Genomic DNA, 18,851 nt, shown 5'->3' with positions numbered 1-18,851 from the left:
TAATAATGGAAGAAAGAGGTAGGTATTAAAAAAAATTCAATTGGAGTTACTTAGTACTCCTATGTCCATAGATTTGACAGAGACTCAGATGCTTTCAATACTGGCATCCAGAGAGCAGACGAAAAGGGTTCCGGAATTATTAAACCACTTCGTCTTCTTTGAGCCAATCAGTATCATCGGGCGATGTGTTATTGTAGCGCACAATGCAGGGAACCTCATTTGCCCATTTGGCAACAAAATGCTGTGGGATGTGAAATAAATTCTACTAGTTGACTACCGGCTTATAAGCTTGATTAATCATGTCACTAAAGCGTTCACTAAGATCATTCATAGAAGAATATATGACAAATGTGAGTCAAATATTGATAGATCGCAGTTTGGCTTTCGGAAAGCACTAGAAAAGCATTTGACAATGTCAATCATGAACAATTGATAGATATTCTGCGAAAGACAGGTATTGACGACAAGGACATTCGAATTGTGGCAAACCTATACTGGGGTCAACCAGCAAGAGCAAAAATTGGCAACGAACTCACTAAAAGTGTGCAGATCAAAAGAGGTGTCCGTCAGGGTTGTATATTATCCCCACTCCTATTCAATATTTATTCCGAAGAAATATTTAATAAATGTATGGAAAATGCAAATGAGGGCATAAAAATAAACGGCGAGTTAACGAACAATATAAGATATGCCGACGACACGGTGATCCTTGCCAGTACCATAGACGAATTACAGCAGGTAATGGAAAGAGTTTATTCAGTTAGTGAGGAATACGGCCTGAGCCTCAACTTCAAGAAGACAAAGTGGATGCTGATAAGCAGGAAGCAACAGCCTGCTCGACAGTTACGGATAAGTTACATACTAATTGACCATGTAGAATCTTATGTGTACCTTGACACCAACGTAAATGCAAAATGGGAACAGGCCACAGAAATTAAGGCGAGAATAGAACAAGCTAGAGCAGCATTTAGCAATATGAAAAAGCTCATAAGCAGGGATTTATCTCTTCCCCTAAAACTACGTCTAGTTAAATGCTACATTTTTCCGATCTTACTGTAGAAGCATTCGAAATGTGGGTGTACCGACGCATTCTTCGTATATCCTGGACCGAACATGTCACCAACATAGAGGTAATCCAAAGAATCGGAAAGGAGAAAGAAATCGTGAATACAATTAAACAAAGAAAGCTTGTATATCTAGGCCACATATTAAGACACGATAAGTACCGTCTACTGCAATTGATTTTCCAGAGAAAAATAGACAGTAAGCGAGGGCCAGGCAGGAGAAGACACTCGTGGCTCCAAAATCTGAGGAAGTGGTTCGGGCTCACATCGGTCGAACTATTCAGAAGCGCCGCAAACAAGATCAGAATTGCCATGTTAATAGCCAACGTTCGCAAAGGACAGGGCACTTGAAGAAGAAGAAGTTGCACATACTCTGTTCTTGAGGTCGTATTGTAGTGATGGACAAAAGAAATCATATTTAACCTGCTTAAATACTTTCAATGGAGGTGACAGATCAAATAAAATCCACGAAAAGTGTTGAAAACTTGCATAATCCTTTATCTAACTGACTAAGTACCACAAGCTTACTTGGGATTTGAAGGATTGGGCAGGCTGACTGCAGGAAATTCAGAAAAACAGATTTCGATGCACTCCTCAGAGTGCCAACAGGAGCATTCATTAGTGCATTTAATCACTTGCAATAAATATTGTGAGTACTATACCATGCCAGATTAAGTTCTGCTAGACCCAGAAACCTATCTTCAGCTAAGCTGTATTCTGCCAAAACATCGTAGTTGTCAATTTTCACGTTTTTTTCAACTTTTGATGATATTACAGTATGAATGCAAATTGTAGATCCGCCACTGTACATCGGCGCACTTTTAATGAAATTACTTTAACACAAATTTAAAATACTATAAAATACTATAAATACTATACTAAATACTATAAATACTATAAATACTATAAATACTAAATACTAAATACTATAAATACTATAAAATACTATAATAGTAGAAAATCCTATATTTGATGTTTCCTTTTAACCTTTACAATTTGAATCTTATCTTATATCTTTTCCGACAAAATTTTAAAGTTTCAACTACAAATACTATTCCTTGTCTTCAACAAGAATTTTAGCTATAGCAGTGTTATTTAACAAGTTAATCAATTATTCTCCTTCCCCGTCCTGCTATCTCGCAATTTGAATCAAATTCTCTGACTATCCATTCGAATCGTATGGTTGGCTCTTAATCTCGTATTCAGACCAATATTCTATCCGGTGTCGATTTGTTTCACGATTATCATCATCAATAGCTCGATAACTACTGTAGTAAGTAGATAGTAACTAGTGAACCTAGATTGTAAAATTTTTCACGCTTTCGATGTTATGGTCTCCTATTGTCAGATTCTGTAGGTTTCTGTGGCCTGTCGATTTGCTGGCCTTCATATATTTGGTTTTTATTTCGTTATTTTATTTTTCTTCTTGTAAACTCCTACTCCAGTAAGTGTCCTAACAAAATCAACGTGCCTAAGTGTTTTCCATGAAAATTAATTATCTGCCGAAAATGCCGGTTTCGTTTTCAATGCGCCGCCCTGTATACGGTGCACCATTACTATAATATACATATATGTTCGAATAAATGCATAAACGTATTATTTATCTGCTATCAAACATTCTAAAGCAATACATCTACCAATCGATGAATATTATAGACAAAGGGATTGTTTAGCATCTTACACCCTTTAACACTACGACCTAAGACATTTTATCGTCTGCTATAGAGCTTCTTATGAGACCTCTGGTTACACATTTGATGCCCACTCAAGGACATAACAAAAAAAAACAAATTGGGGTGATTCATTTTGTAAATAAATATACCAAAACATTGAAAAAATTATCCTCTTGTAAACATTTAGACGAATATACACTAATTATTACGCTTCTGATTTCATCGAATATGATGATGTGATTTCCATAATTCTAAGACTGTAAAAATTACGTAAACAAGGCTAAATTATTTCTCTATAAAAATCGAGTCATGTTAAAGAAGGAGACGATAACAGATAATAAAAAAAATCGGCACACAGAAAAGTGTTATCAGTTTGTTTTTGACGTATTAAAAATGGTACCATCAGTCATGTTACAAAATATATCGGGGGCTCATGCTATAAGGTCATTGCGATCGGTACAAAAAATAACTTCTTATCTTATAAAATGGATAACTAGGCGCATTTATGTATGGTTTAAATAACTTATTTAATTATTGAAATTATGTAGATATCTTGTTCTATATAAGCCATCATTAATGTCAATTTTTCTTATAAATATTATAGTATTATTTGAATTATTTGGTTATAAATAACTATTTGAATGAAATCTTTCGTTCCAAACAATATACAAAAAGTAAAATAAAATAAAAACAAAATGTTTGGTATTTTTGTTCATTTTGTGAAGCTTTATGTTAATTAGCCTTGAAAATATCAATGATGAATATTCAAATTTTTTATAGTATTCAAAATTGTATACTTCGCTTCAAAGATATATCGCCATTCAAAGATATTTTCAACATAAATAGTACTTATTCTGTACAGATTGTTTGCTTTCTAAGTGTTTATCATTAGTTATTGAAGTGACACATTCAAACTTTTTAAAGGAGCCAATTTCCAAAAATGATTGTGGTATGGATGAGGCAACTATAAGATTTTTTAAAGGAGTATTATCCAGAAGAGATAGTGGTTTGAGAGGTTGAGAATCTATCTAAACAGGTTGAGAATTTATTGTTGTTTCCAAGGACCCATTATCTTGCAGGACTGATTGTGCTGTGGAGTGATTCATTTCGTCAGTAAGTACAGTAATCGTCCCTGATGGTAAGGAATTATTAAAACCTATAACATAAATATTGGCGTCATTTGGATCTGAACTGAGCTATAATTCAGATACTGCTTTAGCTGCAAAATTTGCTCATTGAACACAAAGCGGTCAGGAGGCCATAATCCCGTTCCTTAAAAACTATTCAGAGCTGTTTCAATGGACAGTGGAAGTGTGACGTCACAACTGTCAATTACTTTCCAAACAAAAGTTGAAATGCCCAATCTCAAGACTTTTTAAATTCTATTATAAAGTTAACATTTTGCTTCCTCTGCTGCTTTTTTTAAGTATAGTGTTTTTTACGATAATACCATCATAATTCAGTGTTCTATTTCTATGAAATATAGTTTAAAAGTTTAAATTAAAGACATTCTAACCTTACTTTATTGATACATGCATTTTATTGCTATTTTAATAAAACAACATGCTTTATTATTTACGTAACCTTGTAAAATTGTTGTAGTAACTATTAGAATACTTAGATATTGCAAAAAGCGGAAAGATTATGTAAAAAAAATTAAAAAATAACGAAAAATACAAATTATCCACACTAAACAAGGTTTGTTTGGAAAGTGAAACTGACAGATGTCAATAAAATCTACGTCATCACTCCCACGGTCCATAGTAGCTACTCTGGTAAAGGATTTGCCTACCAGTTCACTGATATTATCAACAGTTGAATTTTTTCCTGGTCTGTCATATAATTTTGTTGTAATTGCTGAAGAAAAGTAGGTATTTAGTAGTTTAAAGAATCTGACATCTAAAGGTTTCATCTTATGCGTGCATTGTGAATGAAATGAAATCATAATAACATCGTGCTCACGAGCTTATTCTAAAACTTTCATGCTATGAGTATGACTACTGTATCTATTTAATACAATAATTAATACCTTGCTCGTTTGAGATGGTTTAGCACAATTAATAAAGTGCCCTAACCAATGATAAAATATATCGACATTCATCCAACCTTTGTTTTGACACTTAAATGTGGCAGCCGTAGCTCAGCGGATGTGTTACTAGCTTAATAAGCTGGAGGGCCCGGGTTCGAATCCTGGCACCGACAACATTTTCAATTTCTAATTTAACTGAGCTGCCACCGTGCTTCGGAGGGCACGTAAAGCCGTCGGTCCCGGCTACGAAAGTAGTCGTTAAGTCATGTTAGGGGCGCTTGCGCGACCTGAATACCCTAACACTTGACCTTAGCAAGAAGGTTACACTTAATTGACACTTAAATAGAGTTCCTCGAGGTGCTCCATATATTATGTTAAACTCCCTTTCATGCGTTTTCTGGCAAAATTCAGTGACAGTCATTGCGTACATTCCAGTAACACATTTGGTTTTGACAATTGTCGCAAAAGTAATCCATTTGGCTCCATTTGGTTATTATCTTTATCCATCTGCTGTCGCTAGTTCTTCTTACATGTCCATACCACTTTAGTCTTTTTTGTTCTATTATGTTAGTATGTCTGTTTCTATTGATGTTCTTTGCTTTATTTCGTCATTACTTTTCCTATCCATTCTTGTTATTCTGCAGCCCTACATGTCCCGCAAAAACTGCGTTTTTATTATTATTGGAATGGTTTGGTAATATACCTTTTATAGGAATTACAAGTCAGCATGAAGAAAACAGAATATTTAGTTATCAATTCAGATGCAAGGTTTGAAGTGTTGATAGACGAGGACGTGGAAATCAAACAAGTGGAAAAATTTAAATATTTAGGTGCACTCATTGATAAGAACGGCTTTGGAGAAACTGAAATTAAACACCGAATTAATCAGGGACGTAAAATTGTAGGATGCCTGAACTCCTTATGGTGGGATCGCAACATTTCCAAAACGAACAAAAAAAGAATAGGGCAAACCATGGTTGAATCAGTTCTTTGTTATGACTCTTGACGTATGGACAACTAATGCAGAGCTGAAGAGAAGATTGTTGGCAGTTGAAATGGATTATTTGGGAAGAAGTACTAGACCATCAAGGCTGGAAAGAAAGACCAACGAATCTATAAGAAACAACATGAATGCTACAGAAACGATCATTGACAGAATAGAAAGAAGAGGTTTAAAATGGTTTGGATACCTAATGAGAATGCCTGACGAACGTTGGCCCCAAAAACTTCACAGATGGAAGCTCCCTGGAAGAAGAAAAAGAGGTCGACCTCGACGCTCATGGAATGAAGCAATTAGAAGAGCGATGGAATCGAGAGGTTTGGAGGAGGAGCATGCCTTGGGCCGGGAGGATTGGTAGATGAGAACGAGAATACGGCGATAGCCGTCTCCAATATATTTACAAGTTGGATCCTATAATGTATATATATATATATATATATATATATATATATATATATATATATATATATATATATATATTTGGTAATATATAATGCCCTGATATCCGTCTAAAGATCTGCTGGGCGGTAACTTATACCAACTATTCGTTATGGCTAGGTCTTTGTCTTGAAAGTACTGTATCAATCCATCCCCTCTGTCGTTTTTTGACAAGGCCATAAACAATAAACATTATTTTTAAAATAACCCGAATTGATCTAAACGAATTTGGAATTATCTAAAATGAGTAGGTATCTACATAAAATAATAAAGCGTGAATTTTGTTTACGTTATCTTTTTGTATGGAAAACATACAAAACACAAAACATAAAATATTTTACAGTTTATCATCTGCAGAATTTAAATATTTAAATATTTGTGTTTCTAATTTCTTAAACACAGGTTTATAAAATTTATCTGCGACGACGGTTTATGTATTGCTCTTCAATCAATAATTGTTTATTTATTTATACATGTAACTTCAATAAAAATAATTTGTTTACAAAACGTTCTACTCAGTTTCCTTTAAACGGTCAATTGTTTTTGAAAATAATATCCATGTTGTTACAAAGACGAAAATATTTATATAATTATTTATAATAATCTGCAACTGCAGTGCCGTATTTTAAGTTTGAGTGATACGTCGTAATTTGTTGTTGTCCACCTTGTGGAAATCGTAATATACTGTTTTCGATAAGGGCATGTGAGGCACGTACTCTAATCCACAGTGAAACTAAAAACTTTCTGCGTAAATCTGGACCTAAAAAAAATTATAAATCTTTTGCCTCAAGCAGGGTTTTCCAAACTTAGATCATTCATTTAACAAAAACCTCATTTAACAAAAAAATTAGTTGGCGATCCCCATTGTCTTATCATACCTAGTTCATTCGACATTTAAAAACACTGCCAAATTAAGGAGAGGATCTAATACGCCATCTAAGATTTGGTACAATTATTTTTAGTTGTAAACAGTACAACTAAAAGTAACACCTAGAAATAACAAACAGGAATGGATGACAGAAGAGATTTTACAATTAATAAACAAACGAAGAGAATCTAAAGGAAAAAATGACAAGGACAGAGAATACAAAAGACTAAATAGAATAATTCGAAAAAAAATAACCGAAGCAAAAGAGAAATGGCTGGAAACAAAATGCGTGGAAATAGAAGAACTACAACAAAGGCACGATTTTTTTAATTTACATAAAAAGGTAAAAGAGTTTACATCGACTACCAAGAGAACGACTTTTCACACCATGCTGAACACGGATGGCAAACTGCTAGAATCAACGGAAGATAAACTGAAAGAATGGGAAAACTATATTAAAATTCTTTTTCACGACATACGAGAAGAACCAAGATTGGAAAATAACAACGAAGGGCCAACAATTCTGAAATCTGAAATCATACATGCAATTAATCATCTTAAAACAAATAAAAGCCCAGGTCCAGACGGAATATACCCAGAAACGTTAAAATTAATCAGCGAAGAAAATATCGAAATATTTGTCCTTTTATTCAATCGCATTTATGATACAGGCAAAATACCCCAAGATTGGCTGGAGTCAATATTCATCACACTACCAAAAAAGCCAAACCCACAACACTGCAATGAGTTCCGTCTGATAAGCCTTATGAGTCATGCAGTAAAAGTCCTACTAAAAATCGTACATAATCGTATCTATAGAAAGTGCGAAACAATCATCGGAGACGATCAGTTTGGATTCAGAGCATGGGAACGAGAGAAGCCCTGTTCAGTTTACTAGTTCTCGCCCAAAATGCTACGACCAACAGAAAGATATATTTATATGCTTTATAGACTTCGAAAAAGCATTTGATAGAGTAAGACACGACCTACTATTAGAACGTTTGCAAGAAGTCGGTTTAGATGGAAAAGACATCAAATTCTTAAAAAACTTGTACTGGAACCAAAACGCCAGAGTTAGGATCGAAGGTTCCACATCCGCAGAACTAGAAATTAGGAGGGGAGTTAGACAGGGATGTGTTCTGTCGCCTCTGCTGTTTAATCTTTACTCCGAGTTTCTATTTAAGGATTGGAGGATTCCAAGGATGGAGTCAATGTGAATGGCGTAAATATCAACAGTATCAGATACGCCGATGATACAGTGTTAATTGCGGATTCCGACTTAGGTCTACAACGACTCATTGACAAGATCAACTCGACCTGTGAGCAATTTGGTATGAAAATAAACATTAAAAAAACCAAAGTGATGTCAATCCGACAAAAACCAAAACGTACCTCAACCTTGCACAATAAATGGGCACATTTTAGAACAGGTCATTAGATTGGATCGATAGCAGCCTAAATCCTAATCTAGAAATAAGATCGAGAATAGAACAGGCCAGAAAATCTTTCGAAAAAATAAAAAAACTGCTTTGTGATTCTCGAATAAAACTCGAAATTCGACTACGTTTATCAAAATGCTACGTCTGGTCGACTCTTCTATATGCAGTTGAAACGTGGACCCTTAAAACATCAACCGTAAATAAATTGGAGGCCTTTGAAATGTGGATCTACCGGAGAATACTCAAAATTTCATGGACATCGCATACCTCAAACGAAGAAGTGCTGCATAGAACAGGCAAGGAAAGAGAACTTTTTAACACAGTAAAAGTTAGAAAAACATCATACCTAGGCCACATACTGAGAAATAATAAGTACCAATATGCCCAACTTATAGTGAAAGGAAAAATCGAGGGAAAGAGAGGCCTATGAAGGAAAAGACTATCGTGGCTCAGAAACATCCGACAATGGACAGAGCTAAATTTTGAACAGCTAATAAGAACAGCTGAAGATAGAAAAGAATTTAAAATTGTAGTAGCCAACCTCCATTGAGGAGAGGGCACTTTAAGAAGAAGAATTTTTAGTTGCGCCATCTATGAGCCAGTTACACAATTTCTTTAGGTTTCCCTTCCGTATTTAGCCAATAAAGGGAATGTGCTACATTAGTGCCTAGATTTTTCTGGAATTCGACTTTATAAAAGCGGGAAAACGTGATTATATAACAAACGTTGCGTTGTTCTGCTGTAGTAAAGTGGTACATAATTATTTGTATTACGTTCGTTTTTCCATCTTTACTATTTTATTAGACATGATAGATTTTTAAAAAGAAACGAAAATAATAAAAGGAAAAACACGTTGTACAATCATGAGCAACTAGAGAATATATGGCTTTTTATTTATTTTGGATTAATCACAGTGCGTTATTTGTGGATAAGTTTTGTCAAAAGAAAGTGAGGAGTCAGGGGGAAAAACAATCGTAGTCCACTTTTGGTCGAAATTGAGATGACGAAGTTTTCTAGTGATGAACACATATTTATTACTTTCGGATGGTACGGAGTAAAAGGGAACACATTTACGGTTCTTTTATTACAAATGTTAAATGAAACGTTGTACTGGGAAGAACCATCATAGTCCGCGCGCTGCGAGGGAATCGTCAGGGTGCGAAGGCGCCCCCTCTCTGTCTCAACAGGTCGGGTCGGGTGCAGCATTTCTGTGATTATCTTTCTTAGTTTAGCGACTTCGTTGGTGTGTTCTAGTTTGCTAGTTGATTATATTTCAACAATAGTAAAGTAGCGAGTACATATTGATTAAAATGGAAAGTAGTGGTAGCTACTGTACTGATGTAGATGTGGGGACTGCTGCTAAAAAAAAAAAAAGAAAAACAGGCCGTGTTCGTGACGTTACGAAACTTCTGAGAGCCACCACTTATAAGGTAGAGCCAAATTGCAAGTTCCACCGTTTTTATTGTTTTGAGAACGTCAATGAAACCGAAAGGCGACGTATTTTGACTCAATTCAATGAACTTGCTAACTACGACGATCAGAATATGTATTTAGGTGGTCTAATAACCGTTCTCTCAGTTATGCGTCGACAGATTGATTGGAGAGAACTCCTCCGCAACAGCAGAGTGAAACCGAAACCGTTCCAAGTGGTGGACTGTGTAAAAGATATCAAATTTCTGAATTGGACTAAGCATTTCTCCAACAAGTATCCCAAGAAATGCCCAATGCCTACGAGACATATTCGAGTGTTGGAAATCAGGAAAAATAGCCCTAAATTTATCTTTCACAAGAATAAGTATTCTTTGTTAATTGTAAGCTCGCTGTTTGAATACAATGTTAGGCGAAACCCGAAAAGAAATTTAAGGAAAGCTCATAATATCACAATTCCGGAAGTTACTAACCAGAATCATCCCGAAGCTTTGTACAACGGTTGAAAAACGTAAACTCTAGAAAGTTCTACACTGATTTACGAGGTACTGAACAGGCGGGAAGTTCGGAGGAAGAAACATTTTGTGACACAGAAGCTTGAAGGTACTGGGGAAGAACGTTCATGGTCCATGCTGGAACACTTAATTTTTTGTATGATGTTTCGCAAATCAAGTATTTTTTTGTCTTATCTTGATTTTTCGTCTGCAAACATGTCAACGTACCACTGAAAAAATTTACCGATTTATACGGTTTAGTTAAAACAATTTGTTTTAATTTGAAACATTAAATTTTGATTTCCATCAAAACTGTTTTTGTAGACTCAGATTGTTTTCCCCCTGACTCCTATAGCAAAATAGTAAACATCCAGACAAAAAAAGAGAAAACTGTAGAATTTCTTAAAAGATAGCTAAGGTCTCTTCACAATCAAGAAGCAGTTTTTTCGTCATCAACCACTACAAAAGAAAAAGCATTCATAGCAAGCTATGGAGTAGGGTTTCAAGCAAGACACGGAACAGGCTCTTGTCCTGTCCCGTGTCCAGTATATTGTCTAAAAATAAATATATTTTTATAATATTGGTATAAAGACAAATTTAGTATTTCTATTTTTTTCTGAGCATATTCTGTTTTTACAACTTGGCTTCACAATTAAACATGAAAATTATATTATTAGGAGAATTTAATAATTATTTAAGTGTCCACTACAAGTAGCACCTTTTCCTGTACAATGTATTATGTAACAATTTCATTTGTTTCGAGTTTCTCCCGTTTAAATAGCAACAATTCAATGAGCAGTTTTCAAGGTTTTATTGTCGTATATTTTTGAAAATTTAGACCGGGAGGGGAAGGTAAAAGATGCCCCACCTTTTAATTTAATATATTTTTTTATTATTTATTACTTTTGGTTAGACTGAAAATCGCTGTGAGCGTTCTTATTTTTCCTGTTAATTTACAATTTATCTATACATCGATATGTAATCTAGAATGCACTGACAAACCAGTGAATTTTTGACAGCAAATCTCTAATCGCTAATTAGAATTTATAAAGTAAAAGACATGACACTCATATTAACACACAATACAGACCGTTTGATATCTTTTCCTTTGATGTACAAACTGCGGTTTCTATTGATGATATAAACCGTAGTTTTTAATTGGAATCAAATTTTCTTAATAACGATTGTCAATATTGGTAAAAATAAAGGTACCTACTTTATTCTTCATAAAATTCATATTTTTTGACAAACTGGGTATGCGACTGAAAAAAATTAATATCTGATGAATGTATTTATGTTTTAAAACATGCAAAACTTTATAAAAAATAACTTTTTTCATAAAACTAAAAATATAAGAAAGTCCTATTTGATACCGACTTAATTGGACTGAATTTGACTGATTTAATAGAGTCACAAGCCACACTTGAACAAAAAAGTAGTTATTTTAATGTCCATTTATTTTACAAATCTTGATTTATATATATCTAAAAGTCTCGCTGAGCCGGCTTCTTTGTTTTCTCATGGTCAAGCCGACTCTGGAGAAGAGCCTTTCTGCTGGGATGGACGTAGTTGGAATTGATAGGATCTCTTTGGCCAAACGAGACATTTATTCTGGTTGTCTTTCCACCAAGATAAGATATCCACGTTTCTGTCTTCTCGTTCTTCTGTTAAATATCGATCCAGTTCTTCATCAAGGACCCTTTTCTTGTACAGTGAAAAAATTTTGAGATCCTTCTCTCAACTAGAGGACCCAGAAGAAAATCTAACTTCCTCGTTGCTTCCAGCTTGAGTCTCTTTTTTATATTTTTTATATAATTCTCTGAGTTTTGTTTCTGTTTTTTTTTTCAAGGAACGGCCCCATTCCGATAAATGGAAAGAATCCAATTTAAGGTGGAGATCGATTACTAGAGAAATACAGTACACCCAATTTGTTTTAATATAGTATTTAATAATCTTATTTCTAGCTGCTATAAAAGAGTTTTTTAAATTGAATTTCTCTTCATAGTTTTTTTTTCAGTATTAATTTGTAATATTTTTTTTGTCGAGATATTCGAGTAATAAATGTATGTACATAACCACACTGGACAATTCCTAGTAAGTGTATAACTTTTTGCAGTTTTTTAAGGAACCTTATATTGGTTTTACTAAACCCCACTCTGCTTCTTGGATTCTGAATGGTAATAATTTTGAATTAGTGACGCAGAAGAAAGTAAGGGAAAGAAAATTCTTTTTATTTATCAGGTTCACAGTTAAATTAAAATGTATCATCATCTGGTGGTGTCACCGTAATGTCGAATGGCAGTTTATTAAGAGAACCTAAACAAAAACAATATTTTGCATACCAGGCGTGTATTGCAATAAATCAAAAATAATTGTCGAAAATTTTAAGTTTTCTGTTATTTTACATCTTTAAATTATGTTTCATTAATATAAATTATTAAAACAGAAAACCTTTTAATTTCTATAAATATTTTTATGTTGCAAACAGTGTATATACTTGTATTTATTTATCCTGTATCCATGTAGTCATTTATTCAGGAAAATAATATTGCAATCTTCCCAAATTTAAACACAATTCTGATAATTTATTTAACCCTTCCAATAAGCAATGCAAGCAGTGAAAGATCATTCTCAGTAATGGCCAGAATAAAAAAAATTTTAAGATCACATTAGGCCAACAAAAATTAAATTGTTTATCATTACTGATCTACTAAAAAATGTTTAATATGGTAATGTACAATGCTGAACGAGTTATTAAATAACTCTATTAATTATGATAAACTGATTGACGAGTTTCTTCTTCTTCTTTATCTTTCTCTTTATTAGCAATTCTGCTTGTTAATTACTTGTGTCCGATACTTCTTCTACCGAGTGGTGACTTATCTCTTATCTTCTATTTTGGGTCCATTCATTTATACACTGTACGTTATATTTTGTACTAATATCTTCACTTCTCTTTCGATCTCTCAGCGTATTTGCTGTAATTCTTCTCAGTACTCTCATCTCTACCGTTTCCAGTAGCCTTTACGTTGTGGCTGTGTCGGATCTTGTTTCTGAGGCGTATGTTATTATTGGACTTACACTTCTTCTTTATGTGCCGTATTCTACCGAAGGTTGGCGACCATCAAGCGATAGGTTTCTCTGTTTTGTGCCGCATGTATTATGTTCGCAGCTTCTGGTATTTGAAACCATTCTCTCAAGTTTCTCAGCCAGGATTTCTTCCTTCTGCCCAAACTTTTCTACCTGCAATCTTGCCTTCCACGATAAGCTGTAGCAGACTGTACTTATCATTACGGTACACATGGCCTAGGTATGACGCTTTCCTCCTTTTAACAGTTGTTAACAATTCCACCTCTTTACCCATTCGTCTTAATACCTCTGTGTTGGTAACTCTGTCTGTCCAAGGTTTTCTCAGTATGCGTCGATACAGTCACATTTCTAGAGCAGCTAACTTCTTTATAGTTGCTGCTGTTAACGTCCACCCTTCAACTTCGCAAAGTAGCGTAGAGATTACGTAGCATTTCGTGGTGCGCCATCGGAGGTTAACGCTTAGGTGGCGGTTGCTTAAGAGCTTTCTCATTTTGATGAATTTGGATCTTGCTATTTTAATTCGGATCTTAATCTCTACGTCTGGGTCCCACTTATCATTTCCTGTATATCCCAGATATTTAAATCGGTCTACTCTTTCATTAAATATGTTCGGCTTCAATATTCAGGTCGATATGTTAAATGTTCTTTTGACTGATCACCATAAATTTAGTTCTCTTGCTATTGATCTTCAGTCCAAATTGGTTGCCAGTTGTATTTACTCTATTTAGCATCGTCTGTAAATCTTCGATGTTATCGGCCAGTATAACAGTATCATCTGCATATCGGAAATTACTTAATGATACGCCATTAATCTTGATGCCCTCGTTGTACTCTTCCAGTGCCTCTAGAAATATTTTTCCGTGTACAGGTTGAAAAGCAGTGGCGAAAGAATATAGCCCTGTCTAACCCCTCTCGAAATGGTTACGTTTTCACTCACCATATGTCCATTCTTCATGTGGGCTGTTTGATTCCAATATAGATTACACTGGCTTTATAAACTCTTGACTTCAAATCAGTGTCAATGTGTCTGTTTCGCCATCTAGTGTTATTTCTAGTCTACAGTCTATTTGCTTTTTGTACTTGATCTCTCACTTCTTTTTCCAGGTCTCCATAGCTAGGCAGTGTAATTCCCAGGTATTTTATTTCCATTACTTTTAATATCTTAATATCTTTTAATAGAATCTTTTAATAGATTTAATACTGAAGCCATCAATTTCTATTTTACATCTGGTTGGTTCTTGGCTGACTACTATTGTTTTAGTTTTCTGAGATGCGATTGTCATATTAAATTCTTTTGCTCTTATGTTAAATCTGTGGACCAGTCTTTGCAGACTATCTTCACCTTGGGCTATCAATATAACGTCGTCTGCGTAACAGAGTATTTTAATTTCATTGTTTCCCATTCTGTGTCCTCTTTCTTTGTTAACGGTTTTGATGATTTCATCCATGATCAAATTGAAGAGCATGGGGCTCAATAAATCCATTTGTCTTATTCTGCTGCCTATTTCTATAGGTTCTGTAAGTTGTCCATCTATTCTGACTTCCATTTTGTTGTTTTGGTAGATGTTATCGATAGTTTTTATAATATTTAGAGGAGCTTCTCTATTATACAGAAGATGGATTACATCTTTGAGTCTTACTCTGTCAAACGCTTTCTTTAGGTCAATCAGACACAGAAATGCTGGTCTATTATACTCTAGTGATTTCTCAGTAATTTCCTTTATAACGAATATTGCATCTGTATACGATCTTCCACTACAAAAACCCTGTTGTTTGTCTGCTAAACTTATCCTCTGATTTATTAGCACCGTTGATTGATTAGCCGTTAGCACTTGTAAAATTTTAGTTGTAAGTTTTAGCGTAGTATTTAACAAGTTTATACCTCTGTAGTTTTCTGGCTTGTTTGTTTTCTGTATTCCTGCATTTAACGTCAGTGTAAGAGAAGTCTCAAGATTCTACCTATTTACACACCTTCACAATTTGCTGGTATAGTCAGTGCAGCCAAAAAAAACTGGAGAACCTTATGTTGTGTAGGAATTACACTTCACTGATTTCTATAATTTTAAGAAATTAGCTGGAGAATTTAACGTTTTTCTTAACACAGAGAAAGACAAAGTGGAGTGGTTAAAAATAAATGTGCTAATGATGGAAAAAGCCAACCAAATGTCATATTTTAGAAAACATCATGAAAACAGAAGAAATTTTTTAAAATACGGATGAAGACAGTTACTATCCGAGGAAGAAAAAGAGTGAGTACTTCAACATTATGAATTGTATGTTCCATTCCAAAATTTTATTTAAATTACTGGAACCGTGGCAATCTTTAAAATTCGATTACATATCTCGAAACTTGGTTTTAGAAGATACGACACTTGTCATCTCAGAGTGAGATATTTCAAAAGAAAATAAACACGGAATTTACAATCCAATTTTAGTCCCGTGTTTTAGTGGATTTTTTAAACAAATCTGCAGATGTTGTGATGAAAAATGCTAAAAAATTAAACGACCAAATAAATCAATGATTTATTTGGTATAGACAAAAGATATCCCTTTTGATAATTTACCAAGTATATTTTACTATCTGATAAATTTTCCGTCTTCTGTTTTTTTAAATACGTTAGACATAACTGAATCAAAAATCTGGTACGGATATTAAAAATTCGTATAATAAAACCATGCTAATACCAAATATCAAATAGCTTTCTCTACCTATGAACTCAGCATCTTGGATGGAATAGACCGATGTAACTGTTAGACTAGACTAGATCAAAACACGTAGCAACTAAATCCATCATTGAATAGCCAAGAAATACATCAAATTGACTTAGGAACTCGTTTTAAAAAGTAAAAAATCATTAATGTAGATCTAAAAACACTAAGATTATTTTATAATTCTTTATGACTTAAAAAGTTACTTTAATAGGTGCAGGAGACATTTTATGTAAGCAAAACACAGCTTTAGATTTCGTTAAATTTAAAACTAAGTGGTGAGTAGAATGTCTTTCTTCAAACAAGGCAAAAGTGTGTAATTTTGTACTTACCGAATTTAACCCATGATCGGTAGTTAAACTACCGGCTCCAGTAACCGTCAATTTGAGTGCTTCTGGAATTTCCTCCATAATCATTAAAATAAATACGAAAAATCCAAAAATTAGTAAAAACAACCACTATTGTCACAAACTTACACACGGCACTTTACGTTCGAACAAAACTTACTAATTTTATAATTGTTCAGTCACGATGTGCAACCAAAAACAAACACAAAATATTTTGAAAATATTGTCTATATCGATTAAAATGTGACATGCATTATCGGTCTTTCGAAAATAATTCAACAGTACCCGAGTATGTCAGATACAGTAGCGCTAACCAACGGTGGCGAATAGCCTTTCCAAAGCACTCTGGATGCAAATTATGCCGAGCGCCGACCACGTGACAAGAGCTGTCTCGTGGGTGGGGAAGGGAGCTTTTGCTAGCAGGAGTTTTAGTTTAGACACCGCCTATTTTTGACAGGTGAGCTTTAGCGAGGCTTCGCTTATTTTGTGTTTTATTTGTTACAAGCTCGTGAGTTTTACGCAATATATAACTGGCTTTTGAACTGAAAAATGTACCGGAAACAATGGTCATAAAATACTTATTTGGTGCTAAATTTTAGTATCAGAATTTTGGGTCTATTAAACTGGAGATATTTATTTTTTCTTTATTTTAATCATAGTATATCGATTGTTTGACAATTAAGATGAATAATACAATTGATACAACTTTTTGTTTCTAATTCTTACTTTTGAATTTATAGAGAATGGTACAGTTTTTGAAAAGTCTTACTTAAAATAGTATAATCTCAGTCTTTTAACAAGTTAATTAAATCACTGTACACATTGTTTACTTTATATAAAATTGTACAATCCATGATTTTTAAAAAGTTGAATTGGACTGGACTCATTTAGCGAACTAAGTATTGTGTCAAGGGTGGATCCAGATAGGAGGCCATGGGGGCCATGCCCCCCACGAGAATTTAAATAAATATAAATTTAAATATTTGCAATTCAAACGTTTATAGTTTTCTCTAAATTTGAGATACATACACAATAACACATTGATGCTTATGAGAACATAAAAATAATAAGTGAAAATAAAAAAAAGAGGAAGAACAATGCCTGACAGGAGAAGCCTTGGGAAAAATAGTATTAAACTTGTTGAAAGAACTGCACTTGGATCCGAAGAAATGTGCAGGAATTGGTACTGACAGTTGAAGCCTAATGAGTTGTTGCAGTAACGGAAATAAAAAAGTTAAACAACTCCCTTTTAACTTCCATTAATGCAGAGTCCATCAGAAACACAGTGGGAACAATGAAATCAGTAATATCATTTTTAACATGTCAGCCAACATAAATGAAGTTTTAAAACTGAAACTCGGACAAAATTTAACAAGTTTATGCGAAACAAGATGGGTTGAAGGTAATAAATTTTATCAATCCCATAGAACCTCCCCTAGCAAACGCATTCAATCAGTCTCTCACATTACCACAAATAATATCTCCTTTATTAGATTCCATCAAAATTTCCAATACTACTTCTATGTTCTATTTATACTCCCAAAACAGCTCCATGGATGCACAATCTTCCAATATTTAATACTGGTTTATGCAGATTCGACAAAACAGAAACCCCAAACTCAATCTTTAAAAAATCCTTCCAAAACATCCCCAACTTAACACAATTTCATGAAATTTTATACATCGATGCGTCCAAGAATGAAGACTGTTGTGGCTCCGCTGTGTCCACACTGACGACGACAATAAGCTTTGTGCGATTGCCTAAAAGTTGTAGTATCTACACCGCAGAATTATATGGAATACTTCAAGCATTAAAGACTTCAATTCATCCTACTTCAAATGAAATTATAAAAATCGCGATTTGTACTGATTCTCTTTCCTCGATTCATTCCATAAAATGCATTTTCTCGAAAAACCAACTAGTCCAGGAAATCCACACCATCTGTAACCAACTATATTCTGCTAACATAAAAGTCATAATGATCTGGACTCCATCTCATGTTGGTATATTGGGAAACGAAAAAGCAGACCCTAAAGCAGCATGTTCTTCTGACATAGCCTTCAAAGAGGTTCAAATCCATACGGATCTAAAAATATTGATAAAACAAAAAATCCTTAGCCCATGGGAGGACCTGTGGAGTCAAACAAAAACTAAGCTTTCTAAACTAAGCTTCAACCCAACTTTTCTCGCGTCAATATCTCCTCTATGAAAAGGAAAGAAAAATTAGTTATTCACCGACTACGAATATATCAGGGTTGTAGCATTTTTTTT

The 18,851-nt window shown here is 34.2% G+C and overlaps 1 protein-coding gene across 2 annotated transcripts in view; it reads right to left on the bottom strand.

Moving 5' to 3' along the window:
- LOC140448119 (forkhead box protein L2-like) overlaps positions 1 to 16,920 on the bottom strand; it is a 132,278-nt gene extending 115,358 nt beyond the window's left edge. For both annotated transcript variants that reach the window (XM_072541195.1, XM_072541196.1), the window contains exon 1: positions 16,565 to 16,920. In XM_072541195.1, coding sequence (XP_072397296.1) covers positions 16,565 to 16,648 — 84 coding nt within the window. In that variant the 5' untranslated portion in view covers positions 16,649 to 16,920. The remainder of the gene's footprint in view (positions 1 to 16,564) is intronic.
- Positions 16,921 to 18,851: the final 1,931 nt, after the last annotated feature.

Source organism: Diabrotica undecimpunctata, chromosome 8 (genome assembly GCF_040954645.1).
Source record: "Diabrotica undecimpunctata isolate CICGRU chromosome 8, icDiaUnde3, whole genome shotgun sequence".
Classification (NCBI taxonomy): domain Eukaryota; kingdom Metazoa; phylum Arthropoda; class Insecta; order Coleoptera; family Chrysomelidae; genus Diabrotica; species Diabrotica undecimpunctata.
Note: the sequence above shows the minus strand (reverse complement) of the source record. Positions and strands in the feature narration are given on the sequence as shown.